The sequence below is a fragment of the Perca fluviatilis genome, chromosome 15, assembly GCF_010015445.1.
Source record: "Perca fluviatilis chromosome 15, GENO_Pfluv_1.0, whole genome shotgun sequence".
NCBI lineage: Eukaryota > Metazoa > Chordata > Actinopteri > Perciformes > Percidae > Perca > Perca fluviatilis.
Window position 1 is genome coordinate 16,984,981 of NC_053126.1, and position 24,783 is coordinate 17,009,763.

At 41.2% G+C, this 24,783-nt stretch overlaps 2 protein-coding genes across 5 annotated transcripts in view; one reads left to right on the forward strand and one right to left on the reverse strand.

Annotated features, from left to right (window-relative positions):
- Window positions 1-18,285, forward strand: part of rhbdf1a (rhomboid 5 homolog 1a (Drosophila)) — a 29,188-nt gene extending 10,903 nt beyond the window's left edge. Inside the window, exons 1-19 of one of the 4 annotated variants that reach the window (XM_039825491.1) lie at window positions 138-324; window positions 9,356-9,500; window positions 9,592-9,731; window positions 10,196-10,303; window positions 11,705-11,918; window positions 12,247-12,453; window positions 12,649-12,774; window positions 12,911-13,074; window positions 13,421-13,672; window positions 13,795-13,906; window positions 14,017-14,091; window positions 14,199-14,360; window positions 14,462-14,562; window positions 14,652-14,715; window positions 15,051-15,145; window positions 15,259-15,334; window positions 15,615-15,715; window positions 16,886-17,039; window positions 17,245-18,285. In XM_039825491.1, the coding sequence (XP_039681425.1) occupies window positions 9,384-9,500; window positions 9,592-9,731; window positions 10,196-10,303; window positions 11,705-11,918; window positions 12,247-12,453; window positions 12,649-12,774; window positions 12,911-13,074; window positions 13,421-13,672; window positions 13,795-13,906; window positions 14,017-14,091; window positions 14,199-14,360; window positions 14,462-14,562; window positions 14,652-14,715; window positions 15,051-15,145; window positions 15,259-15,334; window positions 15,615-15,715; window positions 16,886-17,039; window positions 17,245-17,664 (2,688 nt within the window). In that variant the 5' untranslated portion in view covers window positions 138-324; window positions 9,356-9,383 and the 3' untranslated portion in view covers window positions 17,665-18,285. Of the gene's footprint in view, window positions 1-137; window positions 325-9,355; window positions 9,501-9,591; window positions 9,732-10,195; window positions 10,304-11,704; window positions 11,919-12,246; window positions 12,454-12,648; window positions 12,775-12,910; window positions 13,075-13,420; window positions 13,673-13,794; window positions 13,907-14,016; window positions 14,092-14,198; window positions 14,361-14,461; window positions 14,563-14,651; window positions 14,716-15,050; window positions 15,146-15,258; window positions 15,335-15,614; window positions 15,716-16,885; window positions 17,040-17,244 lie in introns of those variants that run through there. The other 3 variants (XM_039825490.1, XM_039825492.1, XM_039825493.1) reach the window with 3 other exon arrangements.
- An 881-nt stretch (window positions 18,286-19,166) lies between these two features.
- On the reverse strand, window positions 19,167-20,564 carry aanat2 (arylalkylamine N-acetyltransferase 2). The gene is made up of 3 exons (XM_039823848.1): window positions 20,202-20,564; window positions 19,763-19,917; window positions 19,167-19,617 (listed from the first exon to the last, which is right to left on the reverse strand). Exons 1-3 carry the CDS (start codon window positions 20,365-20,367, stop codon window positions 19,312-19,314), a joined length of 627 nt encoding a protein of 208 aa, XP_039679782.1. The 5' UTR covers window positions 20,368-20,564; the 3' UTR covers window positions 19,167-19,311.
- Between the last annotated feature and the right edge of the window lie 4,219 nt (window positions 20,565-24,783).

Sequence of the window (24,783 nt, forward strand, 5' to 3'; positions counted from 1 at the left end):
CAATGACTCTCGTTCAGCCCAGTCCACATCAGGCCATACAATGCAGCTTTTTGTAGGCTTGATTCAGGCTGATATCATGCTGGAAACTATTTAGATGGGGATCACATGTTGTTAGGGCACACTGTTTCTGAGATTCTCCTCTTACTCACTTAAAGAGAGAATGTCAAACCTCCCGTAGACAATGAGGTGATTGTACTCTCAGGACATGTTTGGAAGGACTGGGCCCTGCTAGAAAGATGGCTTACTTCCCTTTGTTGTCTAAAGCGTCTTCCCATAGTAAGCCATACATCTAAGATGTTGCATCAAACCAGGGCAGATCAAGGGGTGAGTAATACACTACAATATTGTCAGAAAGGCTGATGCTCATGTTATTGATCTCCTGATAATGGCGAGTAGTGCAAATAGAGATCTTTGACATTTAGCTTTGACAAGGGCTTATTTTGGTCTGGTTTGACAGCTCAGCTAATTTGGGAATTTAATATGGAAATGAAGGGGACACGGTGGTGCGGTGGTTAGCACTGGCGCCTCACAGCAAGAAGGTTGTGGGTTCGTACCCCGTTGGCCCTTCTCCTTCTGTGTGGAGTTTGCATGTTCTCCCCGTGTCTGTGTGGGTTCTCTCCGGTACTCCGGCTTCCTCCCCACGGACCAAAGACATCGCGGGCTAGGTTTATTGGTGTCCCTAAATTGTCCGTAGGTGTGCATGTGTGAGTGAGTGGTTGTTCGTCTATGTGTGGCCCTTGCGATGGACTGGCGACCTGTCCGGGGTGTACCCGCCTTCAGGCCCGACGTATGCTGCGGATTGGCTCCAGCCCCACGACCCTGTTGCGCGGGATAAGTGGTTGACGATGGATGGATGGAATATGGAAATGAAAGCATTTCCATGCTTTGGAAAATTAATTCAGATGTATGAGTCGTTTAAATCAAATTATATTAATTTCCTTATTATTCATTCCTGGTAATATGCAAACATAATAGTTAATTTGTATTGCTTCTCATCACTCTAAACCCTTTGTGGGGCTGTTGGTTTTAAACATCTACCACAGGTCTCTGTTAGCCTCTGGGATGAGTTCAGGTCCTCTGGAGTATCACAGTCTTGTTGAATTTCATTAACTGTCCATGTTTGTCATGCACATACTCTTTTTAGATCAGTGTGGAGTTGTACAGTTTCAGGGGCTGCTAGATTTTCTCACTCTGTGTTAGGCACCAAGCTTCCTTGTAGGGTACAGCTGGAGATACAGTAAGTTGAAGATAAGCTTCTACGGTAAACAAAGAGGTTTCAGGTCTGGCTGCTGGAGTCCCAGCTTTAAACTAAAACTAACTTCTTATCAACTGCTTTAAGTGGTGAAGGTCGTTTAACTGTGAGCCGATTCAACAGGGTGTTACCTGATCTAACTGAGGTGGTCCCGAAATATTCACACAACTCCCTTGTTATTGTATTAAATCAAATTTAGTTGTCTTGGCCTGTGAGATATATATAGCCCACGCTGAGTTTTTTTATTTAACCAGGTATGTCGATTGAGAACAAATTAACATTTGTATTCTGGCCAAGACAAAGCATAAACGTTCAAGACAAAATTGAGTTACACATTAAATACGCAAAATATAAACATACAAAATACAGTAACGAGTCCACCAAAAATACAGACCAAATATAGAGTCATTAAACAGTTTGTGCAATGTGATGTCTAAGTAGTATAGCAGTAACACAATACATTGCAATAGTCCAAGTAAAAATAGAGCTTTTTCCTCAAGATTAGAGACACAAACACAGCTCTGAACTGAGACATGACACAGATTTACTAAGTGAACCTTATTTTTCCACAGAAGTGAAGACAAGCCTTTACTATCTGTTGTGAGCTAAAACAGGCCCGTTACCAACCCTGAGAACAGAGATGCCGTAGCTAAGGGGACTTGGCCATGTGCACAGCCGCGAAAGTACCAAGTATGTAGTAAATAATTCACCTGCGCAGAATGACTAAATAATTCAAGTGCTGAATTAGCCATGCATGTAATAATGTTTCACCTGTACAGCAAAAAGGAGGAAAACTTTGTTCTAGGCAGAGGTCATATTCAGTCGGCTGTTTGTCAACACACTGAGATTAAAGTAATTGTATATCTTTGTTCCTGTGTACTCTTAACACATCTCACCTCTTCTTCATATTGATTTCCTGTGCAGGATATTGCTGCCCGTAGAAAAGCATGGGGATTGTGCTGATAAAATAAGCAAGCACAATTTTCTAGGACCTGCTTTCGCCTGGCAATATATCAGGCTTTGTTGAGGAAGACGAGAAGCGGTGCAGACAGGCAGTAAGATGGTGAATACGGATATTGCTTCTGGTGGTGGTTACTTCTTGCACAGAGATAAATAAACGCATCCAGTTCCATTAAACTAGTTTGATGTGCACAGCTTTTGAGAGGTGTTGTTGCACTTTTTTGACAGAAAACAGCCCACTGCCTAGAGATATGGAGCAGGATGTTTTTCATGTTGGTCTACAGTTTCATCCAGACGTACATTTGCAATTGAGCTCTATAAATATACCACATGCACACGGCCCGCTGTTAGGAGGCCATTTATACTTTCATGAGCTATTCATATCTCTGGCACTTGATCCTGTCATTTAGTAAACACTGTTATGACAGCGAGGGAGCCTGGCAATAGACCCAATACAAATCTGTCAGTCCAGACTCAAACCACAGAGACTAAAAGGTTAAGTCTTCATTGTAAAATCCCACCGAGTGCTGACAGCCTGAGCTAAAGAACGGAGGAAAACATGAGAAAAGGCATGAGCTGCTCCACCCTCCTAGGCTGGGTCCGTCAGCCATGACCACCCTCAACCACTGACTTTGCCTGTCACAGCAGCCCCACCCACCCACCATGCCTGCCCCTCCGCTAGCTGTGACACTTGATCTCAGGTTCAGCTGCGACAGATATTTCTGCTGTCTCTCTGTGTGTTTTTTAATGTCGTAAGGGCTGGTTTGGTGTGACAGCCTGTCACATGTCACTAGGGTCAATTCAGATGACTGCCGCTTTACTGATGCTCAGTTGCACTTCACTCTTTGGCCTGCGGAGTATTTTCTTCCTTGTAAGATGGGCAGAAAGAGAGATAGAGAGCTCAATTTTATTTTTGTTGAAGAGCAATATGTGTGGAAGCCATGTGTTTAAGTCACACAGCTTCCATTTTTGCCAGAGCAGCCAGAAATGAAAAGACTTATTAGAGAAATGCTCTAATTACTCTTTAATCATAGATGTAACTCTGAATCCAAATCAACTTTGGCAACTTGTTATGTCACCTTGCATTAATGTCGGCTCTGCGGTAAAAGACGTTTATTTTAGTGCTTTGTTTCCTTCTCAGTTTTTGTTCTCCTCACACAAATGAAAGTGTATTGCTTTGTAGTTTGTTCAGCTTCTTAATTTAACCCCGGTCGGAAGCACAGTGTGCTATATAAAGATCAAAAGCATAGTTTTGCAATTAATGCACAGATGGGCCTCAGATGCCTGTAAGAACTACACAAGACACATGCCTTAAGTGCAAATGATTTATGTTTAGTTCATCTGGCTGGGTGAATTGCCAGATCTGTTGCTTATTCATTTGTTTCCCACATGCCTCCACCCATTCCCTAGAATGACTATGTGGTCATGGGTTCCTGCTCATCATTATGAAATCCCATTTAAGGGAACTACAGCTACTGTATATTGAGATTGATATCATATTGGCAGCATTAAGTAAGTCTGATCTAGATGGCATTTATAAAAAAAAGAAGTCTGATTTCCTTTGTATGTTTTCTTCCTACAGTACAGGCCAAAAGTTTGGACACACCTTCTCATTCAATGCGTTTCCTTTTATTTTCATGACTATTTACATTGTAGATTCTCACTGAAGGCATCACAACTATGAATGAACACATATGGAATTATGTACTTAACAAAAAAGTGTGAAATAACTGAAAAGATGTCTTATATTTTAGATTCTTCAAAGTAGCCACCCTTTGCTTTTTTATTAATAAGGGAAAAAAATCCACTAATTAACCCTGACAAGGCACACCTGTGAAGTGAAAACCATTTCAGGTGACTACCTCATGAAGCTCATTGAGAGAACACCAAGGGTTTGCAGTGCTATCAAAAAAGCAAAGGGTGGCTACTTTGAGGGATCTAAAATATAAGACATGTTTTCAGTTATTTCACACTTTTTTGTTAAGTACATAATTCCATATGTGTTCATTCATAGTTTTGATGCCTTCAGTGGGAATCTACAATGTAAATAGTCATGAAAATAAAGAAACACATTGAATGAGAAGGTGTGTCGAAACTTTTGGCCTGTGCTGTATATTGAGAAGAGGCTTTACCAAGAATGTTTCTAGTTATATTAGTGAGAGAATAACAGGGAGAGTGATTGTCTGAATAGCCTAGTTTCCCTCCATTGTTTCCAGTGTCAAGCCTTGCCTATGCATGGAGTGAAACATAAGAAAACAATGGATAGTAGGAACATTTATAGTGAATGACTAACTGTTAGAGCATGGGGAAAACCAAACATAATATGTTTGTGCCATTAGGTTTTCAGGAAGACAGCAATCTGTTAATCAATCTGAAACCTGCATACATTACATAGAATTGTATCAACGGCACTCAATATCAAAAAGCTTGCTAATACATGGAAAAGTGTTTAGATAACAACACAATAATTATTTGAGCCAAAGTGGTCAAACGGTTGACCCATAGTGGAGAAAGAAGCAGAAGCAACATGCAGGAAGAAAAGAAGGATGGAAAAGGGAAAGGAGAAAAGAAGGCCTGGGGCGAGGAAGCGCTGCAGCTCTCAAGAATGAGGTATCCGGCCTTCTTACTACCAGATGAATGAGGTCATCCATCATGGCGCCTGCCTGTGCATGCTAGGCAACAATTCTTCCTGTCCACTGTCCGCCCTGACTTTATATTCCCTGTTGGGAGCAAGCAGGGCCCTGCTTGGCCAGCCACCTGAGGCTTTGTCAGCCTCAGTGACACGGCTCTGTCAGCCACCCTCAGTGTGGCTGCAGCTAGCCTGCCTCCTGTAGAGTAGCGCATAGCAGTAGAGTACACAGAGTACCCGGAAACCAGCCAGCTCCTGTCCGTAATGGTTAGACTTCATGTGGTTTCATTCTCTGCCATTTCAGCTTGGTTCAGTTTCAGCCAGAGATCTTGAGGAATGTGGGTATGGCATGCACTGAGATTCGAAAGGGCCCTGGATATACGTAGAAGATTTCAAGAATGTACAAATATTTTATCTTAGAAATGTTTAATCCATAAATTATTTTTCTAAAATGCATGCTATGTTAAGTCATGTGTCGATTTTAGATTATACATGTTTAGTTTAAATAGCTCTCTAAATTTCTCTTCATGTACCACAATAAATTCAAGACTGAACATTTTAAACAAGGCATCTGCAAAAAAAGATTCAATATAGAAGAGGCCATGACCAGATTACTGTAATATTTTATTTATGATGAATGTGAATGTAACAGGAGGGCAATGCTCTCTTGCAAGCCTCTGCACATATTTGAAGCGTGAGAGTGGTCAGAGAAAACTGGTTATGTTGTGCACAATGAACAAGCACAAAATGAAACAGTAGCACGGCCCCCATCCTCACTTAGATTTTTTTACTTCGGCTTGAATATGTTCAAGGTGGCTTTGTGCCTATAACCCAGTGCCTTTTTCTGCATGACTGGAGACCATTACCAAGTGATTATATTAAATGATGGCATGGAAAACATCATTGAGCTTGAGTTTGTATGCAGAAGGTAATACAATAGATTGCAGCTACCCAGACAGAGAAAAAGAGTGCTGGTTATGCCTGTCAACCCGTCATTATGGCCTGCTGGATGTCCCTGCACCTGGAGCGATGTCAGTTTGTCCTCTGTGTTTTGTCTGCCTGTCTGTTTTCCCCTGCCTAATGGAGAGAAGAAGTGTTGTAAAGAAGCAATGTCAGCCCCAGAATTAAAAACAATCCATGCAGGGTTTCCATGGGTCTTGTAATTGAGTAGGAAGTGTTAGATTCTCACAAGGAGCAAAATCGACAGCAGGAAGCCAATCTTGTGAGGCGCATTACAAAGTTATGGGTGTGGGTGTTTTCCCTCTTCAGATGTGTATCGTGAAATAAAAACAAATCTTTTTGAAAAACTAGATTAAATCATTGTGGTCTAAAGAATGTGAACCTGAAATCAGTGCTGGGAATGTAAACACTGTAGGAAACTATTACACGCTTTGAATTGTTGCCATACTGTACGACATTTCAACCAAAAAAACACGCAATTACCTTGACAGTAAGATAAGACATTGTGGTGCATTAGCTAAGCAGTTGGTCAGGTTGAATGAATTCAATAGAATAGTCTTGTCTCACTAAGCCATTATATTACAACTGATTTTCTTTAACCGTCAAACTTGACCATGAACAGATAACTGCCAAGGGAGGGCTAATCCTCCAGCCTGGATAATTGCCAAACACAAAATTCAATCAACTCTCCTTCCCCCAAGGATATTTGTTCTTCAGAAGTACTCTCTGCCTATGAAGAACTGTCTTATTCAGACAGGCACCAACCTTGAGTCTCTCCTTCTCTGTGCAGTGATTTCTAATCATCACTCAATGGGGGATGAGAGATATTTTGAGTGCTCCCTCAAAGTGAGAAATGAGTCGGCGCTCATAGCCACGCTTGCGTATGACCAATGACTATGCCAACTGTTCCAGCTAAACTCCTCCTGAGACACTAGTTGCAAGGCCCATGCCAGTTTAGTTGCCATGTTGACTTTGGAGGAGAACGAGAGAGAAAGAGAGAGACAGACTTCTGAGGCACTTGGCTTGGCTGTCTGTCAAACGTTGGAGGTTTACCTTGGGCTGTGACCAAATGCTCTTACAACCCACTGATCAGTGAGCTAATGGAAAACCATAACAATAGCAGCATGGCATTTGATGCATCATGTTTTGCTGGCATCTTCTGCAAGGCTACTTTTAGATGTATATGTGTTCATTTGTATTTGGCATGATCAGAAAACCGTTTTTGCTGCTGTGGGAGATACAGATGTTTAGTACTCACTGTCATTTAAAGCTATGAAATATTCCAGCCACCCTCTCACTTTATTTACATAGTTTGGAGTTTTTTTTTAAAGTTTGTGTGGGTTTAATCTGGCTAGCAAGTAGACAGCAGGCATAAAGAAACTATGAAGCTCTAATTGCCTGTAAATTAGACCACATGCATACAAGGAAGAGAGGAGTGAGAGACCGTAGGCAGGAAAAAAGCCTAAGCAGGAGGAGAAGCGCAGCACAGGAACATTGAGATTTGTTTAGTTTGCTTCTGCCCGTCCCTCCTTCGTTCTCTGGCGGCAGAGCAGCATCAACACAGCATTCAGGGCAAACTTAGTTAAATCAGGAGGTGCCAAAGCTTAAGCAATCAAACAATGTTTAGCATGGAGGAAAATTAGGTTCCCTTGCTGTCTGCTTTTAGTTCAGTCCCAGTCATTTCAAATATGTTACCCTGAAGCAGATGCCTCATCCCTTTACTGATCTGCTCTATATCAGGAGCCCCGCTGTTTGAACTAATGGTGAAAGTAATCAAATGTTAGGGTGTTTTAGCCTGAGGCAAGAGAAAGGGCTGTTGTGCACAAGCTGAGATAATGGATTTGCAGTTCCCTAATGTTAGTAGCTGGCCCATGAGAGAGAGGAAGTCTGTGATGAGTCTTCTCTGTGACTCAGTATTTACAGCCTTTCTTTAGTAATACAAGTAGAGCATAGTGAAACAGAATATGTCAAATATCAGTTTGCACTCTGTTTACTGGTCCTCATCCACCTATCACTCTCGTTTTCCCACACTCGGCAGTCTCTGACTCTATACCAGCCGGTTTTGATCCAGTCTGCCTTGCTAATCTGGTATCACAGTCCAGACCATGTCACTGGAGGTCAGACAACATTCAATGTAAAAGCCTAGTAGGTGCAAAAGGCCAAAAACCTTCCAGACTGACAGTGAAGGAAATATGAAACCACTATAACATACAATGCACACAGCTGTTTTATAAACATACCATCAGGGTTTTCTGCCTCTTGTAGCATGCTCAATACTGTTTTTGTGGTAGAAATGTCAGCATATGATATAGTAACTATACCAGTGTCCTTCTGGGAACTGGTAGATTAAAAAATGCCTGTCAGTGAGAGCTAGACCGTGTTTGAATATTAACACATTGGTGATGACCCCAGCTGCCCTCAGTCTGAGGTTTTCCTTGCGTCTCTGCTGAGATCCACTGACAACACTTCCCATCACCACTTGGGCTAAAACAGAAGCTTGTGGTGCGTTGCGATGGGAAGCAGATGTGGTCACTAGAAGCCGTGGACTTTTTTTCAAGGAGCTGCATCTGTAACAAGAAAAGTGAGGACATGACCTGCTGAAAAGCTCAAAGCCCCTGATGTGACATTAAGACTGAGTGTGTAACGATTCCATCTTGTGAAACAGAAATAATAAAAAAATGAGAAAGGGATTCTTCAAATTAATTTGGTTTTGTCACAGCTCCATAGTTGAGGAGACACTCTCGTTTGCAAGTTTACACATTTGAGCTTTGCAGAAAGGTGGTCATTATTTTGCACCTTCCTCATGGCTGCAGAATGAATGATTGCTTTAATCAATGATACATGCATAAATATGCATACACACACTTGATCATTTGAAGTGCAAATGATGCCTGAGTAAGGGGTAAAGGAATTCAGTTTTCCATGGGAATAATGGGAATTAAGTAAATGACAGGAAATGAACCACCAGGCCCTGAGAAATGAGGTTAGATGGTGGGACAATAAAATGAGGTCCTGGTGATAACAAGGCTGCAGCTACAGGCAGGCTGTCTGATGTTTAGGTGGTTTACTGTGCACCTCCTTTGGTCCACAGGCCTCGTCGTGGGAATGCATACTCAGTCATTAGTCTCTGATGGATGTCTGCTGGATGCAGAGCAACTTTTAACCACAAAGAGGGATTACATTTGATTTTAACTGTAGAATGAAGGGATTATTTTTAAGATTGCAAACCTCCCCACTATCCAGTACACATATTTATGGCTTTTTTAAATGGCTCTGTGAACTGTTTTGGGGAAGGGGTAAAACAGCTGCAGGCTGTTTTTTAGTGGTTTTCCCTTAACTATCCAATGAACAGAAATATGTGAACGCCCATGCCTGCATCAAATAAGGGGCCTTAGCACCCTCTTGTGAAACAATTTTGCAGCACAAAATCTTTGTAACCATCATGTTTATAACTGCAAACAATGCCCTTAAATTTTGATTATGTGTTGTTACTCAATATTACATGTGATTCATTGAGACTCATGATAATGTCTTCTCCGTCTCTATCTGTGTAGCTGGCAGGCCTGGGGTGGGACAGAGAACATGGCTGAACCACGGCGCGAGAGCACCAGCAGCCTGCAGAGGAAGAAACCTCCCTGGCTCAGACTGGACATTCCCACGGCTCAGATGTCACTAGACGAGCCACCCACTTTTGTTCAGGTGTTTTTTTTTGCTGAATCCCCTTCTTGTTTTTTGTCATTTTTGTCATGACTTGTTTTCACACTTTTCCTATGCGTCCTTTTCTGTTTAGCCGGTGAAGAGGCAGGGGTTCCTACGCAGTATCAGCATGCCAGTGGAGACCTCTCACCTCCAGTCCCCACCCCGCGACCTCTTTGACACCCGGCGGCCTGTCTTACAACGTCAATCATCCATCACTCAGACCATAAAGAGGTAAACACAGCTAGCAATACACTGAATTTATATATTAATGTCTTGATATAAGTGGGTTGTAGCATGCTTCAAGATTAAAATATGAAGAACTTGCACATTTTGCAGTTTGTAGGTTATGGAATGAAATGCTACAGTAGTTAAATGGAAGATTTTAGCAGCCTGTTTCCCATGGCATGTAAATAAATAACTTTTCAATGTAACTACAGTGTTTCTGCTCTCCTTACCTTTTCCAAATTGCATGACTGTTTCTATCATCTATCTATGCCTGGTAATTTTTTTTACTAATGTTGTAAATCTCTTAAAAAACAAGTCTTAACCCAACAGTCTGCTTAGCTCTCTCTGCATGATGGCTACAGCCCTGTCCAGCTGCATATTTCCTTCTCACTGCCTGTTGTTGTCTTTTCTGTTTTCTTCTCTTCCTTCTGTCCCTTCTCACCTTCCGGCCCTGCTCTGCCTGGTCACAGCAGCAGAAGGGTGCACTTTGAGCGAATTAACACGGTTCCCATTAAGGGGCAGCGGGCTGCTCGCCGCAGCATCAGGAAACACCACTCTCTCTCCAGAACCCTGCTCAGGTACGGCAGGAAGTCCCTCACAAGACTCCAAGTGTTTAGGGTCAGGAGTCAGGACTATACTCACTGTATGTATGTTGTTTAGCTTACAGTTTACAATGATAATTCTGACATGGTTTTGCCAATGTTGTCACTTTGTCACAGATAGTTACATATGAGACACACATCAAAAGATTCACAAGAATTGTTGTTTCTCGCTCAGTCATCAGCTGTTGCAGCTGTGAGTCATATCTTCGCCACAAAGATTTCTTTTTAAAGGAGTCAAAAGAAGACCTGAAACTAAAAGCTGTCATGTTCCAGTAATGACCCAGCCAGGCAGTGAGAAGGGCTACACATTTCCCTACACATCTGTCAAACAGCATTCATCACAAGAAGTTGTTGCTTCTGAGTATACTTGTTAGTGGGCCAGTGTTTTAATGCTGACATGCCAGGTCTGAAGGCTTCTTTTGTGGATACTGATAAGACAAGTCTGGGCCATGTTTACGTAATCATATTCATAGAAACTAAGGTTACCGAGGGCATGTCCACTGCTGCAAAGAAAGGCACACATATGCTAGAATATTAGCTACAATCTTAGGTTCAATCTTGTCACTGAGGCATATTTTAAGAGCAGAGAACCAGACAACCAGCAAAATGTATTTACTGACAGAAAGAGTGAGCTGAGCTAGTGAGAAATAGATTGTAACTGAACTTCACTGAATATTCACTCTGCAGCTGGTAATTAGTGTAGAAACAGCTAGCTTCCCTGAGCTTTCCTTTGAAGAATTGTTCCACTTCCACTTCCTGCCCTCGGGGTGCAGTAACATTGTTTGCTCTGTTACTTATTAGGCTTCAACTTCAACAATGTGATTGCATGTATATTCATCAAGGTATGTTTCAATGGGAGTGGAGTAGAACATGGGTAAAACCTAAAAAAAAAACACAGTTCTTTGTTAATTCTCTGTCTGCTTGTGTCAATTAAAAACAGGAAACTCAGAATAAGTTTGATTTTATTTGCAGCATCAGAATCCAGTAAATCCCTCTCTTGTTCTCTTTTTCTTTGAACCTATAGACTTTGGGAGAGATGCATTCAGTGTGTGTGTTTGTGTGTTTGTGTGTGTGTGTGTGTGTGTGTGTGTACCTGCCTCCCTGTCCTTCCCAGTGTTCCTGGACATTAACATGCCCAGACTTGTTCCCTCTACTGTGCCTATTTCTTGCACTATCTAGTGAAGTGCAGTCTTATCAGTTTGACGCATGTTTGCCGACCCATTCCTCCTTATGCAGGCCTCTTAAGAGGGTCATCAATGAGTGCATCTACATCTCAACTTTCACGTAACCATATAGCATTTAATCTCTCTGGGAGAAATAAAAAAAGTGTGTGTGTTTGGCAAACCAGAGCTGAAAGGTCAATGTTTGTGGTGTTAGGGGAACAGCGGACTGGTTTGGGGTCAGTAAGGACGGAGATGCCACCCAGAAATGGCAGAGGAAAAGCTTGCGCCACTGCAGCCTGCGCTACGGAAAGCTGAAACCACAGGTGATCCGAGAGATGGATCTGCCCAGCCAGGACAACATCTCCTTAACGAGCACGGAGACCCCGCCTCCTCTCTATGTCCCTTCTTCACAATATGGCATGCAAAAGGTAAAGGAATGTATGGGTTGCTTTGCTTATTGCTGTTTTAATTTTAATCCATATTTTTAATGACAAAATGTAATGCAGATAGTGGACAATCATGTATTTTAACCTAAAAAAATTACAGATTGATGTTCTTGAATATATCAACTGGGACATGAACTTTGCACAAAGGTGCATTATGACCAAAAATTCCCCTTATTTTGAGTCTATCTCTAGTGTTGAATTGACATTATGTAGGCTACAGCATGTGTTGAATAGTAAAATATGTCTGTCTCTTGATAATTCATATTCACATACTTTATAACTTCCACTTGTTGAACCCATTGGTTTTCAGATTGTGGACCCATTGGCACGAGGACGAGCCTTCCGTATGGTGGAGGAGGTGGATGGCTTCAGCGTGCCTCAAACCCCCATCACCCCTGGAGCCGCCTCGCTTTGTTCCTTCACCAGCTCCCGCTCAGGTCTCAACCGACTGCCTCGTCGACGTAAGAGGGAGTCTGTGGCAAAGATGAGCTTTAGGGCCGCAGCAGCGTTGGTCAAGGTGAGTGAGAGGGATGAGATCCACTGAACAGATTCAATACACATATGTATGCAATGCTTGCAAAAATAACATGATAAATAAACAGAAAAAGACATTTATTAAAACACTGTACTTTATTGGACATTATTGATACTGTATTACTTTGTAAACTGCTGTGATGGAAAGATTACGTGTGTGTGTGTGTGTGTTTCTCAGGGGCGTTCAATACGGGAAAGCACTACTTTAAGACGGACCCAAAGACGCAGCTTCACCCCAGCCAGCTTCATGGAGGAGGACATGGTTGACTTTCCTGATGAACTAGACACATCTTTCTTTGCCAGAGTAAGACAGTAAAAACAACAATGTTGTTATGTTGTCGTTACTGTGTAACCATGTTTATTTATAATTGAATAATAATTCTCATTTTGAAAACCCATGGCATTACTTACTATTTTTATTGCCACAATGTTCTTCCTAGGATATTTTAATGCAGGAAGAGTTGTCCACGTACGCAGATGAGGTGTTTGAGTCACTGTCTGAGGCGGCCGTGAAAGAAGTAGAGCCCAGCAGCAAGAAGGATGAGACGGAGCTGACAGGCAGTGCCCTAGATAAGACAGAGCTAGAGAGAAGTCATCTCATGCTGTAAGTTACTGTAGTGTGGTCACGTGTTAGTCGTTCAGGCTACGCGGATACCAACATTTTTAAAATAATAACGATCCATGTTACAGGAAAACAGTTTTCACTATGAGATTTGCACATAATGTCAAACCACGAGTCACCATTAATGTACAATATAAGAAAATATGATATACACTAATTGGATGCACTGATCAAACTCAGAAGCTAAGCATGAGTAAACATAACAGCTCTATTGATAACCCATCTGACAAAAAGATGAATATTATTGATCCCGTTGGTGATTTAGCCAGATGATGCCCCTGAACCCTTAAAAGTAATCAAGTGTTGTCTCCTCTGCCAACTGTTCCAGACCTTTGGAGCGAGGGTGGCGTAAAGCCAAAGAAGGAACTCCAGGTCCACCAAAGGTGCCCTTGCGGCAGGAGGTGGTGAGTGTTACCGGACAGCGGCGGGGCCAGCGCATTGTTGTACCTGTCAAGAAGCTTTTTGCCCGAGAGAAGAGGCCTTATGGATTGGGCATGGTAGGGAAGCTCACAAACCGAACCTATCGCAAGCGCATTGACAGCTACGTGAAGAGGCAGATAGAGGACATGGATGACCATAGGTACTGCACCTCTCCCATATCTGACTAATGAGCACACTCTCTCTCTGCTTTCCTCAGTGGATGACAGTGATGGATGATGAGTGCTGCTGTTCTTTGAAATACATACTTTCTATTTCCTCTAGACCTTTTTTTACATACTGGATCACCGTTGTCCATTTGCTCATCACTATCCTGGCTGTTTGCATCTATGGTATTGCACCAGTGGGCTTTTCCCAGCATGAGACAGTTGATTCTGTGAGTAACAGCTCAGTTGTGATGATTTGTCAACACAGAATATTTTAATCTCATTATGACTCCTTTCATAATTATTGTACTCGTTGTGATTTTGATGTCTTCTGATGTAGGTTTTAAGAAACAAAGGTGTGTATGAAAATGTCAAGTTTGTGCAGCAGGAGAACTTTTGGATCGGGCCGGGGTCGGTGAGCACTCTTCTCTTGATAGAATATCAAGAATACCAGCAATCATGTGTAAATGTCTTTAAATAAATACTACATTTTAGATTTTTCCCTTATCTGTGCATTGTTAGGAAGCTCTGATCCACTTGGGGGCCAAATTCTCTCCATGCATGCGGCAGGACAAACAGGTGCATGATCTTATCAGGGAAAAGAGAGCTATCGAACGCAACTCTGCCTGCTGTGTGCGTAACGATCGTTCCGGCTGCGTCCAAACCTCAGAGGAGGAATGCTCGGTCTGTAAAAAAAAAAAATGGTCTTCCTCAAACTTTTTAATTCAACTACAGATAGAGGCTGTGGGAATTTCTAACCCCTTCTTTTGTGGTTTTATTTCTAGAGTACTCTAGCTGTGTGGGTAAAATGGCCGAGGCATTCCAGTACACCCCAGTTAAATGGAAAAGACAGACAGTATGGCTCCGTGTGCCATCAGGATCCCAGGTAGATACACTAGTAGTTCCTTCATTGCACAGTATTAAATGATACTGATTGGTACATATAAGGTGTGTCTATTGTTTGTCTCATTACAGGATCTGTCTGGAGCCTGCCTCAGTATCACCTCATGAATGGCCTGATGACATCAGCAAGTGGCCAGTGAGTACAGTAATGTATTTATTATTAATTTATTTAGACAAAGAGGGAGATTAAAAATAAGGTTGTCTAAAAAGTTATGTCACTGGTCATCACTTACATATAATCGGACCTTGATGAAATGCTTGGGGGAATTAATTAGTTCCAGTATTTGAAAAGTATTCTTTCTCAATATACATATACAATACAGTTAGTTTGTGTGTGTGTGGTGGGGTGGAGGGGATAGCAGAATTGTTAGAGTCAATACTGCACTATTTAGATATCAATGGAACTCTGGGATACATTAATGGCAAAAAAAAAATTTAAATCGCTCCAAAAAAAACTGCTTTGGCTTTCAGATTTGTACCAGGTACAACACAGGGAACCACACCAACCTGCCTCATATAGACTGTACCATCACAGGCCGACCCTGCTGCATTGGAACCAAAGGGAGGTGAGGAGGGCTAATGAACCTATGACAAACATTTATCCTGGACTATTAAACATGAAAAAACATGATGTATGACTAGTTGACTAATTTAATAATTGCTGCTTGTTTTCTTAAAGGTGTGAAATCACATCCCGGGAATATTGTGACTTCATGAAAGGCTACTTTCATGAGGAGGCTACTCTCTGCTCTCAAGTAAGCAACTTTCTCCTTAATATACACAAATTAGACATTTAATTTTCTCATGGGGAAAAAAAAGGAGACAAGTTACTTAATGCAAAAAGTGCTAAACTTAATTTGCATTGCATCTGTTGCTATTATTAATCTGGTTTACTATTTTGTAAACTTCCTGAATACCAATATGAGTCTTTATTCATTTGCATCGTCATTAGTGATCTTTGATTGTCACATTAATAGTATAATAGTGTATGAATGAGGGGCATTACTTAAGATGCTGTGCTATGTCCTTCTTCAGGTGCACTGCATGGATGATGTGTGTGGACTGTTGCCTTTCCTCAACCCAGAGATCCCAGATCAGTTTTACAGGCTCTGGCTCTCACTTTTCCTGCATGCTGGGTGAGTCAGTAGTGGTCAGCAAGTAGTTCTGCTTATGCTAAAATTTGCCTGGCAAAAGAAACAGACAAAAAGTATAGCTCATGTATTTGATCGTACTATTAAAAGTTATATTTAAGTTGTTTTGTGTAGTTATTTTTTAAAGTCAGTTTCAAACATGAGTAGGTTAAAAAAGGAAAAAAAACTCACTATTTGTGTAAAAATGGTACAAATGAAAGCAAACCTTGCTAACCAGAAGCACAATTTAGCAGATCAGTTCAGCCTATCAGTCAATAAATCAGTTCAGTTTTGTCTCAGCCTGGCATACTAGATCAGTGTTTTCAAGGAATGTGTTTGCACCCAGCGGTGAGGAACAGGATGATTAAAAGATCAGAATCATAGTCAGGTTTATTGGCCAAATATGTTTGGCACATACAGTACAAGGAAATTGATTGCAGCTGTCAGTAGCTCTTGGTGTATTCATACTTGCATCACAAAAAAACAAAAGCATAGAAAGATAAAGACATTCAGCAAATATGTAAAAGAGAAAACTGAGGACAAACAACAGCAGAAGAAAAAGCACACAGCACAGGTGAGCTTATTGGTGGTTAACTGGTTGTATAATAGAAATGCAAGAGTGCATGAAATGTTGCAAATTGTTGGAATAAATATAATATAGGTAGTCTAATAGAATAAAGTACTTCCATTTTCTTTTGATATAAGTTTGGCTAAATAAAGATACTTTGGTACAATATAGTGAATCAACTTATTTATTAACTTATAGCTGGAGTTGCTCTCAATGTACTTATGTACTGTATGTCACAAATATGTTAAATATACTATGCAGATGCATTATTTGCAGTTATGCACTGTATATTTTAGACTGACGTAGTTAAGACCTGTCATTCAGTCAATCAGCACATAGAGCTGACCTCACTGTTAAAAGGAGTAGTGCTTCATCTTCATGCTGTCTGTTATCTGTCTCCTGGGTAATTAAACAAAGTGCTCTCGCTACATAAACTCATTAAGCTTCAATGAGATAGAGACCGATTTTGTTGATGGGAAAAGTCATCGGTCTGCTGAGGGGTTTGTCTCCTTTACACAGAGGAATTATCTTCCCAACACGTGCAGCTTTTCTCCTACACACCTCACATTGCAAACACATGAGCACTTTGTCCATTTCCATTCCCCCAGGATCCTTCACTGCCTGGTGTCGGTGGCTTTCCAGATGACCATCCTGAGGGACCTGGAGAAGCTAGCGGGCTGGTTGCGCATCTCAATCATTTACATTCTCAGTGGCATCACTGGCAACTTAGCTTCAGCCATCTTTTTGCCCTATAGAGCAGAGGTGATCACCAGTCTAACACCCACAAAATACCAGTGCGGAACAGTGCATTTATAAGTCATATTATTTGTGGGCGATTTCCCATTTGGGAGCTCATCAGCTTTACTAAGAAAACCATACAATGCAAAGAACTTTCAAATGAAGTTATAAATGTTTGTAAACATGTTTTTGTAGGCTTACGCCCCTCTCTCTGCTGTCTTTGTGTCAGGTGGGCCCAGCTGGCTCTCAATTTGGGATCCTGGCCTGCCTGTTCGTGGAGTTGTTTCAGAGCTGGCAGATCCTTGCCCAGCCCTGGAGGGCCTTTACCAAGCTGCTGTGTGTGGTGCTCTTCCTCTTTGCCTTTGGGCTGTTGCCCTGGATTGACAATTTCGCCCACATTTCTGGCTTCATTTCTGGCTTCTTCCTGTCCTTCGCCTTCTTACCCTACATCAGCTTTGGCCGCATGGACCTCTACCGCAAACGCTGTCAGATTATCGTCTTCATGCTGGTGTTTGTCGGGCTCTTTTCGGGCCTTGTGGTGCTTTTCTATGTCTACCCAATCAAGTGTGAATGGTGCGAGTTGCTCACCTGCATCCCCTTCACGGACAAATTCTGCGAGAAGTACGACCTCAACGCTCACCTCCACTGAAGTGTGGACAGTTTGAGCACAACAGGATGGCATCATGTCAAAAGATGTGGAGTAACAGATGATGCCAGTCTGTCTCCACTCTGCCTCAGTGTGACTGGGGGACTGCCCCTTTCTCTGTAAACAATGACAATATACTTGTGTTTTTTTTACTGTCAGTATGAATACCTATGCCACTCATCTTAAACACTTCTTTTAATCACCTTCCTGTTACCGGCAGTCATTGTCACTCCTTCACTGTGCATTGAAACAAAAGCACTTCTGAACCTTATCAAAATTCCCAGCTGCCCTTAACATGTAAGGCAGGAATTAGAGCCAGCACTGGTACAGAGAGAAGGATTTGTTTTTTACATTCACACTCGAAACATAGGTTTTATTATTCAGGCAACCTCATACAGAAGCAGGGACAAAAATCCAATAGTGATACCGTTGGTGCCTTGTTGATAAATGTACCAACTACTGCCATATTTTTGTTACATTATGCTGAGCACTCGAATGTTTTCTTTTATTTGTGTATTGCTTCTTAAGAAGTGATGATTGTTTTGAACATGGTAGTGTTTTAGCTACCTGTCTACTCACATGTAACTGAAAACAACAGTAAAAAAATTAAAAAAATTAAAGTGGTCTGTGACTTTCTCTCAAGTACCAGAAAATGCCAGTTGAAGGATGTTGTATAGTTTATTCAAATTATGCAACAAAGAAACACCAAATATCTCCTACAAATATTAAATTGACAATCCAAGTTAAAAACGCTTGGATGCTAGTGGCTGCATGATCAGTATGTACAAACTTGAATTCATCACACCTTTTGATTTATATGGTTTACAAAAATAGAATAGTATTTACATCACAACTCTAGATGTAATGCTCAAAATTTACATTTATATAATATTACAATCAATTGCCTCGATTACATTACAAATAGTAAATTGTGAGTGATTTGACAAATAACAATTATGGAGAAACAACAGAAGCTCAAAAAGCCACAATTCTTATGGTGACCCAGAGTATAATTTGATGTCTGATAAGTCAATATAACTGCAAAGCCACTGGTTCCTCTTTTTGAATGAATCCACTCTGGTCCCCTCTGTCCTCACACAGTAGGATACTGTGGGGTGCTGGCATTAGGAGGTCAAGACCTTGTTGCCAATACAGAACTCAGTCCCCTGGTGCATACTGGCCCTGCACCCTTATCTGTCCCTCTGTTGGCTCTGTTTTGATAAAGGTCCCATGGCATGAAAATTATGAGGTTTTTTAACATTAATATGAGTTCCCCCAGCTTGCCTATGGTCCCCCAGTGGCTAGAAATGGCGATAGGTGTAAACTGAGCCCTGGGTATCTACTCTGCCTTTGAGAAAATGAAAGCTCAGATGGGCCGATCTGGAATCTTGCTCCTTGAGGTCATAAGGGGCAAGGTTACCTCCCCTTTCTCTGCTTTACCTGCCCAGAGAATTTGGCCAACCCATGAGAGAGAGACATGATGGCTTTCAAACGAGCAAAGTGGCAGTTGGTCAAGGCCACACCCCCACTCTCCACCTTATAAAAGCATCCAAAGAGCACCATGTCATGGGACCTTTAATCTTACATTATCTGCCCTGAGTCCATGTTAGAGGTGAGTAAGTGGAGTAGAATAGGGCAGGGGCTCATGGACTAGCAGCCACTGTTCCGCCGTGCGTACACCTGCCCATCGAGCATGTACTCCATCTCTTGGAATTGCATGTTGGGTATGGAGATGGCTGATGGTCCTTTCTCCTTAAAGCCGGCCTTGAGGTAGAAGGGCACCAGGAAGTCCTCGCAAATCAGCAGAGCTCGGTGAAAGCCCAGCACACAGCGCAGGTACTGCAAATAGCGCCACAAGAGGATGGAGCCCTTGCCTTGCTGCCGACAGTGACGGTGCACTGACAGAACATGGATGTGCACAGTGGAGTTGTCTGGGATATGCTGAGTCATTGCCTCCTGGAGAAAAGTGATTACATAGAGGCAAAAATGAATTCAAAGCACCCATGACCCAAATTCCCATGCATGAGTTTGTCAAAATCAGTAATTTGCATGGAAAAGCAAGGTTTGTCACATTGTATTCTTTACAAAAATGTTTTCATACCTGTGAAAGCCTCTCCTTGTCCCAGCCAGAGCCAATAATGAAAGCTACCAGCTGTCCCTCCTCAAACCAACCCAGCGACAGCTCAGGGCATTGACCCAGGAAGTTAAGCACTTCTTTCAGGGTAAGTGGACACTCTCCAGACACAGAGACAAATGCTGTGGGGTTAAAAGAACCAGTTAGTTGACTGGGTGCTGGGAGTAATGATCATGAAGATCAGGAAAATACTACAGGATGAAAGAAAGGTGTTCTTTTTCAAGGTAAAACTTGCACTAGGACAATATTGAACACCCAAAAGATATGATGTGATTATGTGATCCTTCCCCAGTGGGAATTATACTTTATCAAATACACATAGAAAGTCAGCCAAGTTGGTACCTGATGATACATAGTGTTAAAAAAAACATCAGGTAAGTTATAGGTGAGCAGACCCTTGACTTACCTTCTCTTTCAATCTCAAACACACTGATTGCGTCCTGTGGCGTGAGGTTTCTAAACTCGCTAGCAGGGAGTGTGTGTCGTCGCTGTCGCAGAGGGTTAACCACTCTGCCAGTCGTCTTCAGAAAGAAGGGCTTGAGGACTGGTAAGGCACTGACCTGCTGTGTCATGATGCCTATTTTTCTCTTCCAACCTTTTGCAATATAAATTAAATACCGATACTATAAATGATGCAGTCAAAGTAACCCTGGCAACACAGCTTTTTGTGTTCTGTTTGTCCAACAGCGCTAACTGTAATGTAACTCAATAGGCAAGATGCTGACCTTTTTGTCCCTCCTGCAGTCTCCTCCTCTTCTTTCTCTCTGATCTCATACTGTAAAGTGGTCGTCTAAAAGTAGGATAACACGTGTGCACATGTCTCCAAAGTCTCTAAATCCCCTGCTTTTAAATAACAGTCACATCACCAACAACATCCCAGTTCAGAGCGAGAAAAATCTGTACAGTTGCAGCTTTTCATTGTGCACATTTTAATTAGACACTAATTTTGATTAACAGCAGCTAAGGGTGTTGACAGCAATCATTTGTATATTTCCCACACCTTCATCATAAGAGAAAATCTTTGGTATTTTTGATATTCACTGTGTGATTAGTATGTTGTGACGATGTTCTTATGACAGATTGGATGAGAATTAGGCAGACTAATTATATCAATATTAACCTTCAACAGGAAAAGATGTTGAGATGTGATGACAGATTAGGATTAGTTTTTACCTGGCCTACCCAAATAGGCCCATCATCCTCATTCACCCCTAGCCGTACACGACAGACACTAGCCAGGATGTCCTGATACTATGCCACAATAGCCTACTGTAGCCTATCAGACAAGGTATTCACAGCAAGTAACATTTTAAAACCAATGATGATAATTGGGGTTGTGTTTATTAATGAAGCCTCAGCCTTCAAATAAAAACAAAAAATGTACAATGCCATTACATCTGTATTGAAAATAAAATACAAATAATGAAATATCACTGGCTACAGAAACCCCAAATTACACAAACTTGTAATCAATTATCAATTTTGTCTGTGAAGCTTTCACAAACAACCACCAGTCTTTACCAGTTCCACAATAGTAAACGCAAATATTAAAGACAAGGGAAAACTGCACTCACACACTGCACAGACCGAAAGTGCAAGCTAGGCTTTTTTGGTTACATTTGGTGAATTGTTTGGCCCCCTTCCCTGTTTGTTAGCACGTTTAGAGTGGTACCAATGCATGTCTGATGTTTTCCCGCTTAATTCAATACCATAGTCTTCATCCTAGCAGCAAAAGTGAGCTCAAGAAGTGAAATCGGCCTACTCTTCTTCCTCAGTTGTTTTTTCTTTTTACACGTAGCATATAAGTGATCGTATTAGCGCCCCCTGCTCTTGGCTGTTAATATCGCTTTATTATACTTCGTTTGTGCCGACGGCCGTTCTGGGTGCGTTCTGGACTTTTCCCGAACGCGATATTTCTTTCCCCACTATGGCCACGCCAATCCCCTAACCCTAACCTTAACCCTTGTGCCCGTGCCCCTCGCAGCACTCATCCTGGGCGCTGCGTTTTAACCCAAACCTAACCTTAACCACTCGAGGTCAAATGCCTAATCCCAACCAGTCGAGCTGCTTCGTAGGGCGGGTCTTGGCGTGGCCATAGTGGGATTCGTAATTTTGCACAGATTGTCAATCCGTCCCTGGACCATAGACAGCAGGCTATAAGAACGTGGAATATCACGTGCGTGTGGGCTAATTTAACCGTACCGCGTGAGGGCAGAGATTTGTTTGGATTGCTGTTGGGGTGATTTCATGCCTCAAAGAGGTTTAGCACAGATTAATTAAATGAGAGAGCACTTGCTTTGACTGGCCTGAAGTAACCCCGTTGACACACACTATTTGACTTTCGACACAAAAGAGTAGACGAGTCCTTTGAAATTCAGTATGATTTAGTTTATTATGGAAAGATGATCCTAAAGATATCATAAAGTCTCATTCAAATATTTTACTTTAGTTTATTATGATTGTGCAGTAATAGTTTTAAACAGTATTCTTGATTGATTTAACTTTTCCAAAATCTTTTCTTTCTTAAACATCTACACATAATGAAAGTAAACAACCGGTCTTATTTATTTCTCTGCATAAAAACATCACAATCACCCATCTTGAGATTTAGCCCTAATATTGTTTAATGTAGCCTCAAAAGATGAAATCAAAATAAAATTGTTTTAAGGATTATTATTCACCCCACTGCTTCCTTTTGGCCTTCACTACAGTGATGAATGGGACATCTCCTACATCATCTGGATAGCTTTTTTTTTTATTGATTTATTAGACAAACAGAAATAAATGCATAACAAGATGCCAACACAGTGAGATTGTACATTTATCAGAACTGCCGAGGATAACACAAGAAAGTTACAAATTTATTTCCATTGTGGTCCTCGACTGGCCAATCAGAAACAAGAACATCTCTGCCCGTGAGATCATCAGATGTTAGAGGCAAGCACATAAAGTACTACACTGTTGTCCAAAGATTAAATCACCTTTTCTGACCTGCAACTCTGTCAATCTGTGTGGTCTGTCAGGGGAGGGGCAGTCTGAATAATTCCAATAATAACCAACTGAATGACAAGGTTGAATTTTGAGAATCCCAGAAACATGTTTCAGCTTTTCAGACAAGCTATAATTTTAAAAGAGTTTAGGAAAGGAGAGAGGATTTTGGCTCTTTAGCTCACCCACTGACTCTAGCTGAAAAGTGTCATAGACCCAAATCTCATTTACACACACACACACACACACACACACACACACACACACACACACACACACACACACACACACACACACACACACACACACACACACACACACACACACACACACACACACACACACACATTTTCTCAGTGCATTAGGTTTTTACAGGCAAGCTCGAGGCAGCAGTGTAACTGAATCCTCATTTAACATTTACACTGGCGTACACCTGTTGGTCCAGCTGAGCAGAAAGCAACAGTTAACCAATACTGCAGAAGAATGTTTGAAATCTGAAACACCTAAAACACTTTCAGAGCACTTGATAGCTAAACAATCCATCCTGAAATGAACTGTCACAGCAGGTTATTAGCCTATAGGCTAATTATAATTAACTAGCCTAGGCTGTGTGCTTTATGATCTACACAAAATAAAGCATGTATGTACTAGTTTTCAAGAGGAGACCTAATGCTTTACAGTAGATCACAAGCAAGACATGCTCCTATTTTTTTTAGTTAAATACTTTTGAGGTTTAACACTGCTTTGCCTAGCCAATGAAGGAATAGGAATCTGTGGCGGAGTTGGAGGGAGGCAGAAATTGTGGATGTCTGAAAAAAAGTGTGGGAAAGATAAACCGAGAATCAAGTAGCAAATGCAGCTGTTTTTTCAATTCATGTCAATTCAATTTTATTTATATTGTCAAATCATAACAGGAGTTGTCTCAGGACATTTTACAGATAGCGTAGGTCTTGACCACACTCTATAATTTACAAAGACCTAAAATCCTGCATTAGCAGCGTAACGCTATAACGCTAGCTTGGTTAGTAGGCCTGCCGGCTATATATATAGTACGCTGATCAAAAAACTAAACTCCAATAACTCCAATCAACAAAAGGGCATTTGGGGAGTAAAGATGAAAGATGTCAAGCAGTAACTGCTTGACATTAAAGTAACCTTGACACCATACCAGTTTTATCCTCTTTTTATTTTTTATTGCATAATAAATGTATCCCTTTTGTAGTGTGATTTACTGTGTATCCTATTACAAATTTACTGTGTATCCTATTGCAATCTTTTTCTAAATTTGTTTACTTTCTTTTTATGATCCGAATCTTTTATGTATTTTTTGTTTATAGGTTTTTATGTATATTTTATGTGATGTGTTTTTGCTCTCTGACATATTGTGTATGTATCTGGCTATTATTGTAATTTAAAAAAAATAACTGTCCCAGGTGGGGTTGCTACTAGCCACAGAATGTTCAACTTAAAACAGCTGCTAGTGCCAGAACACAGACTGTGAGCTGTATTAAATTGTGTTGAGATTTAACAACCTGGTTTGTCCAGAGACACAAGATTGTAAATGAGGGTAGTGCGTGTGTTACACTTTTTGACAGATAGGACCAACTAGAAATTGTGTGTTAAACACAAACTCACAGGTCCATAAGGACTTTCAGGTGGGAGATTAACTGAGAGCCATGACTTCAGTATTTTACAGCAGTCCATGGTCCATGTATTATTTGCAAAACTGCAGTGTAACCAAAAGCCACAAGACAGTTATTTTTGCCTGCTTTTCCAGCAGAGGGCACTGCTTATCCTAATAAAGGGTTTACATGCAGTATAGGCAGGCTTTAAACACATCTATGACAATAATCAGGGCTGTAATCACATATTTAATATCGTGATATACCATTACTTTTGTATGTTACGTTTTGTAACATACTATATTATGACTTATTTATCATACTATGACATATTTTACTATTACGTTTTATGCCATGTTTCATGACATACTATACTAT

What these genes read in the sequence shown, in the direction of transcription:
- aanat2 (XM_039823848.1), bottom strand. Translation starts at nt 20,367, where the DNA reads ATGACACAGCAGGTCAGTGCCTTACCAGTCCTCAAGCCCTTCTTTCTG. An exon ending in GTTTGAGATTGAAAGAGAAG is followed by an intron (nt 19,918 to 20,201) that starts GTAAGTCAAGGG and finishes TTAACCCCACAG; the next exon opens with CATTTGTCTCTGTGTCTGGA. An exon ending in ACAAGGAGAGGCTTTCACAG is followed by an intron (nt 19,618 to 19,762) that starts GTATGAAAACAT and finishes ACTTTTCTCCAG; the next exon opens with GAGGCAATGACTCAGCATAT.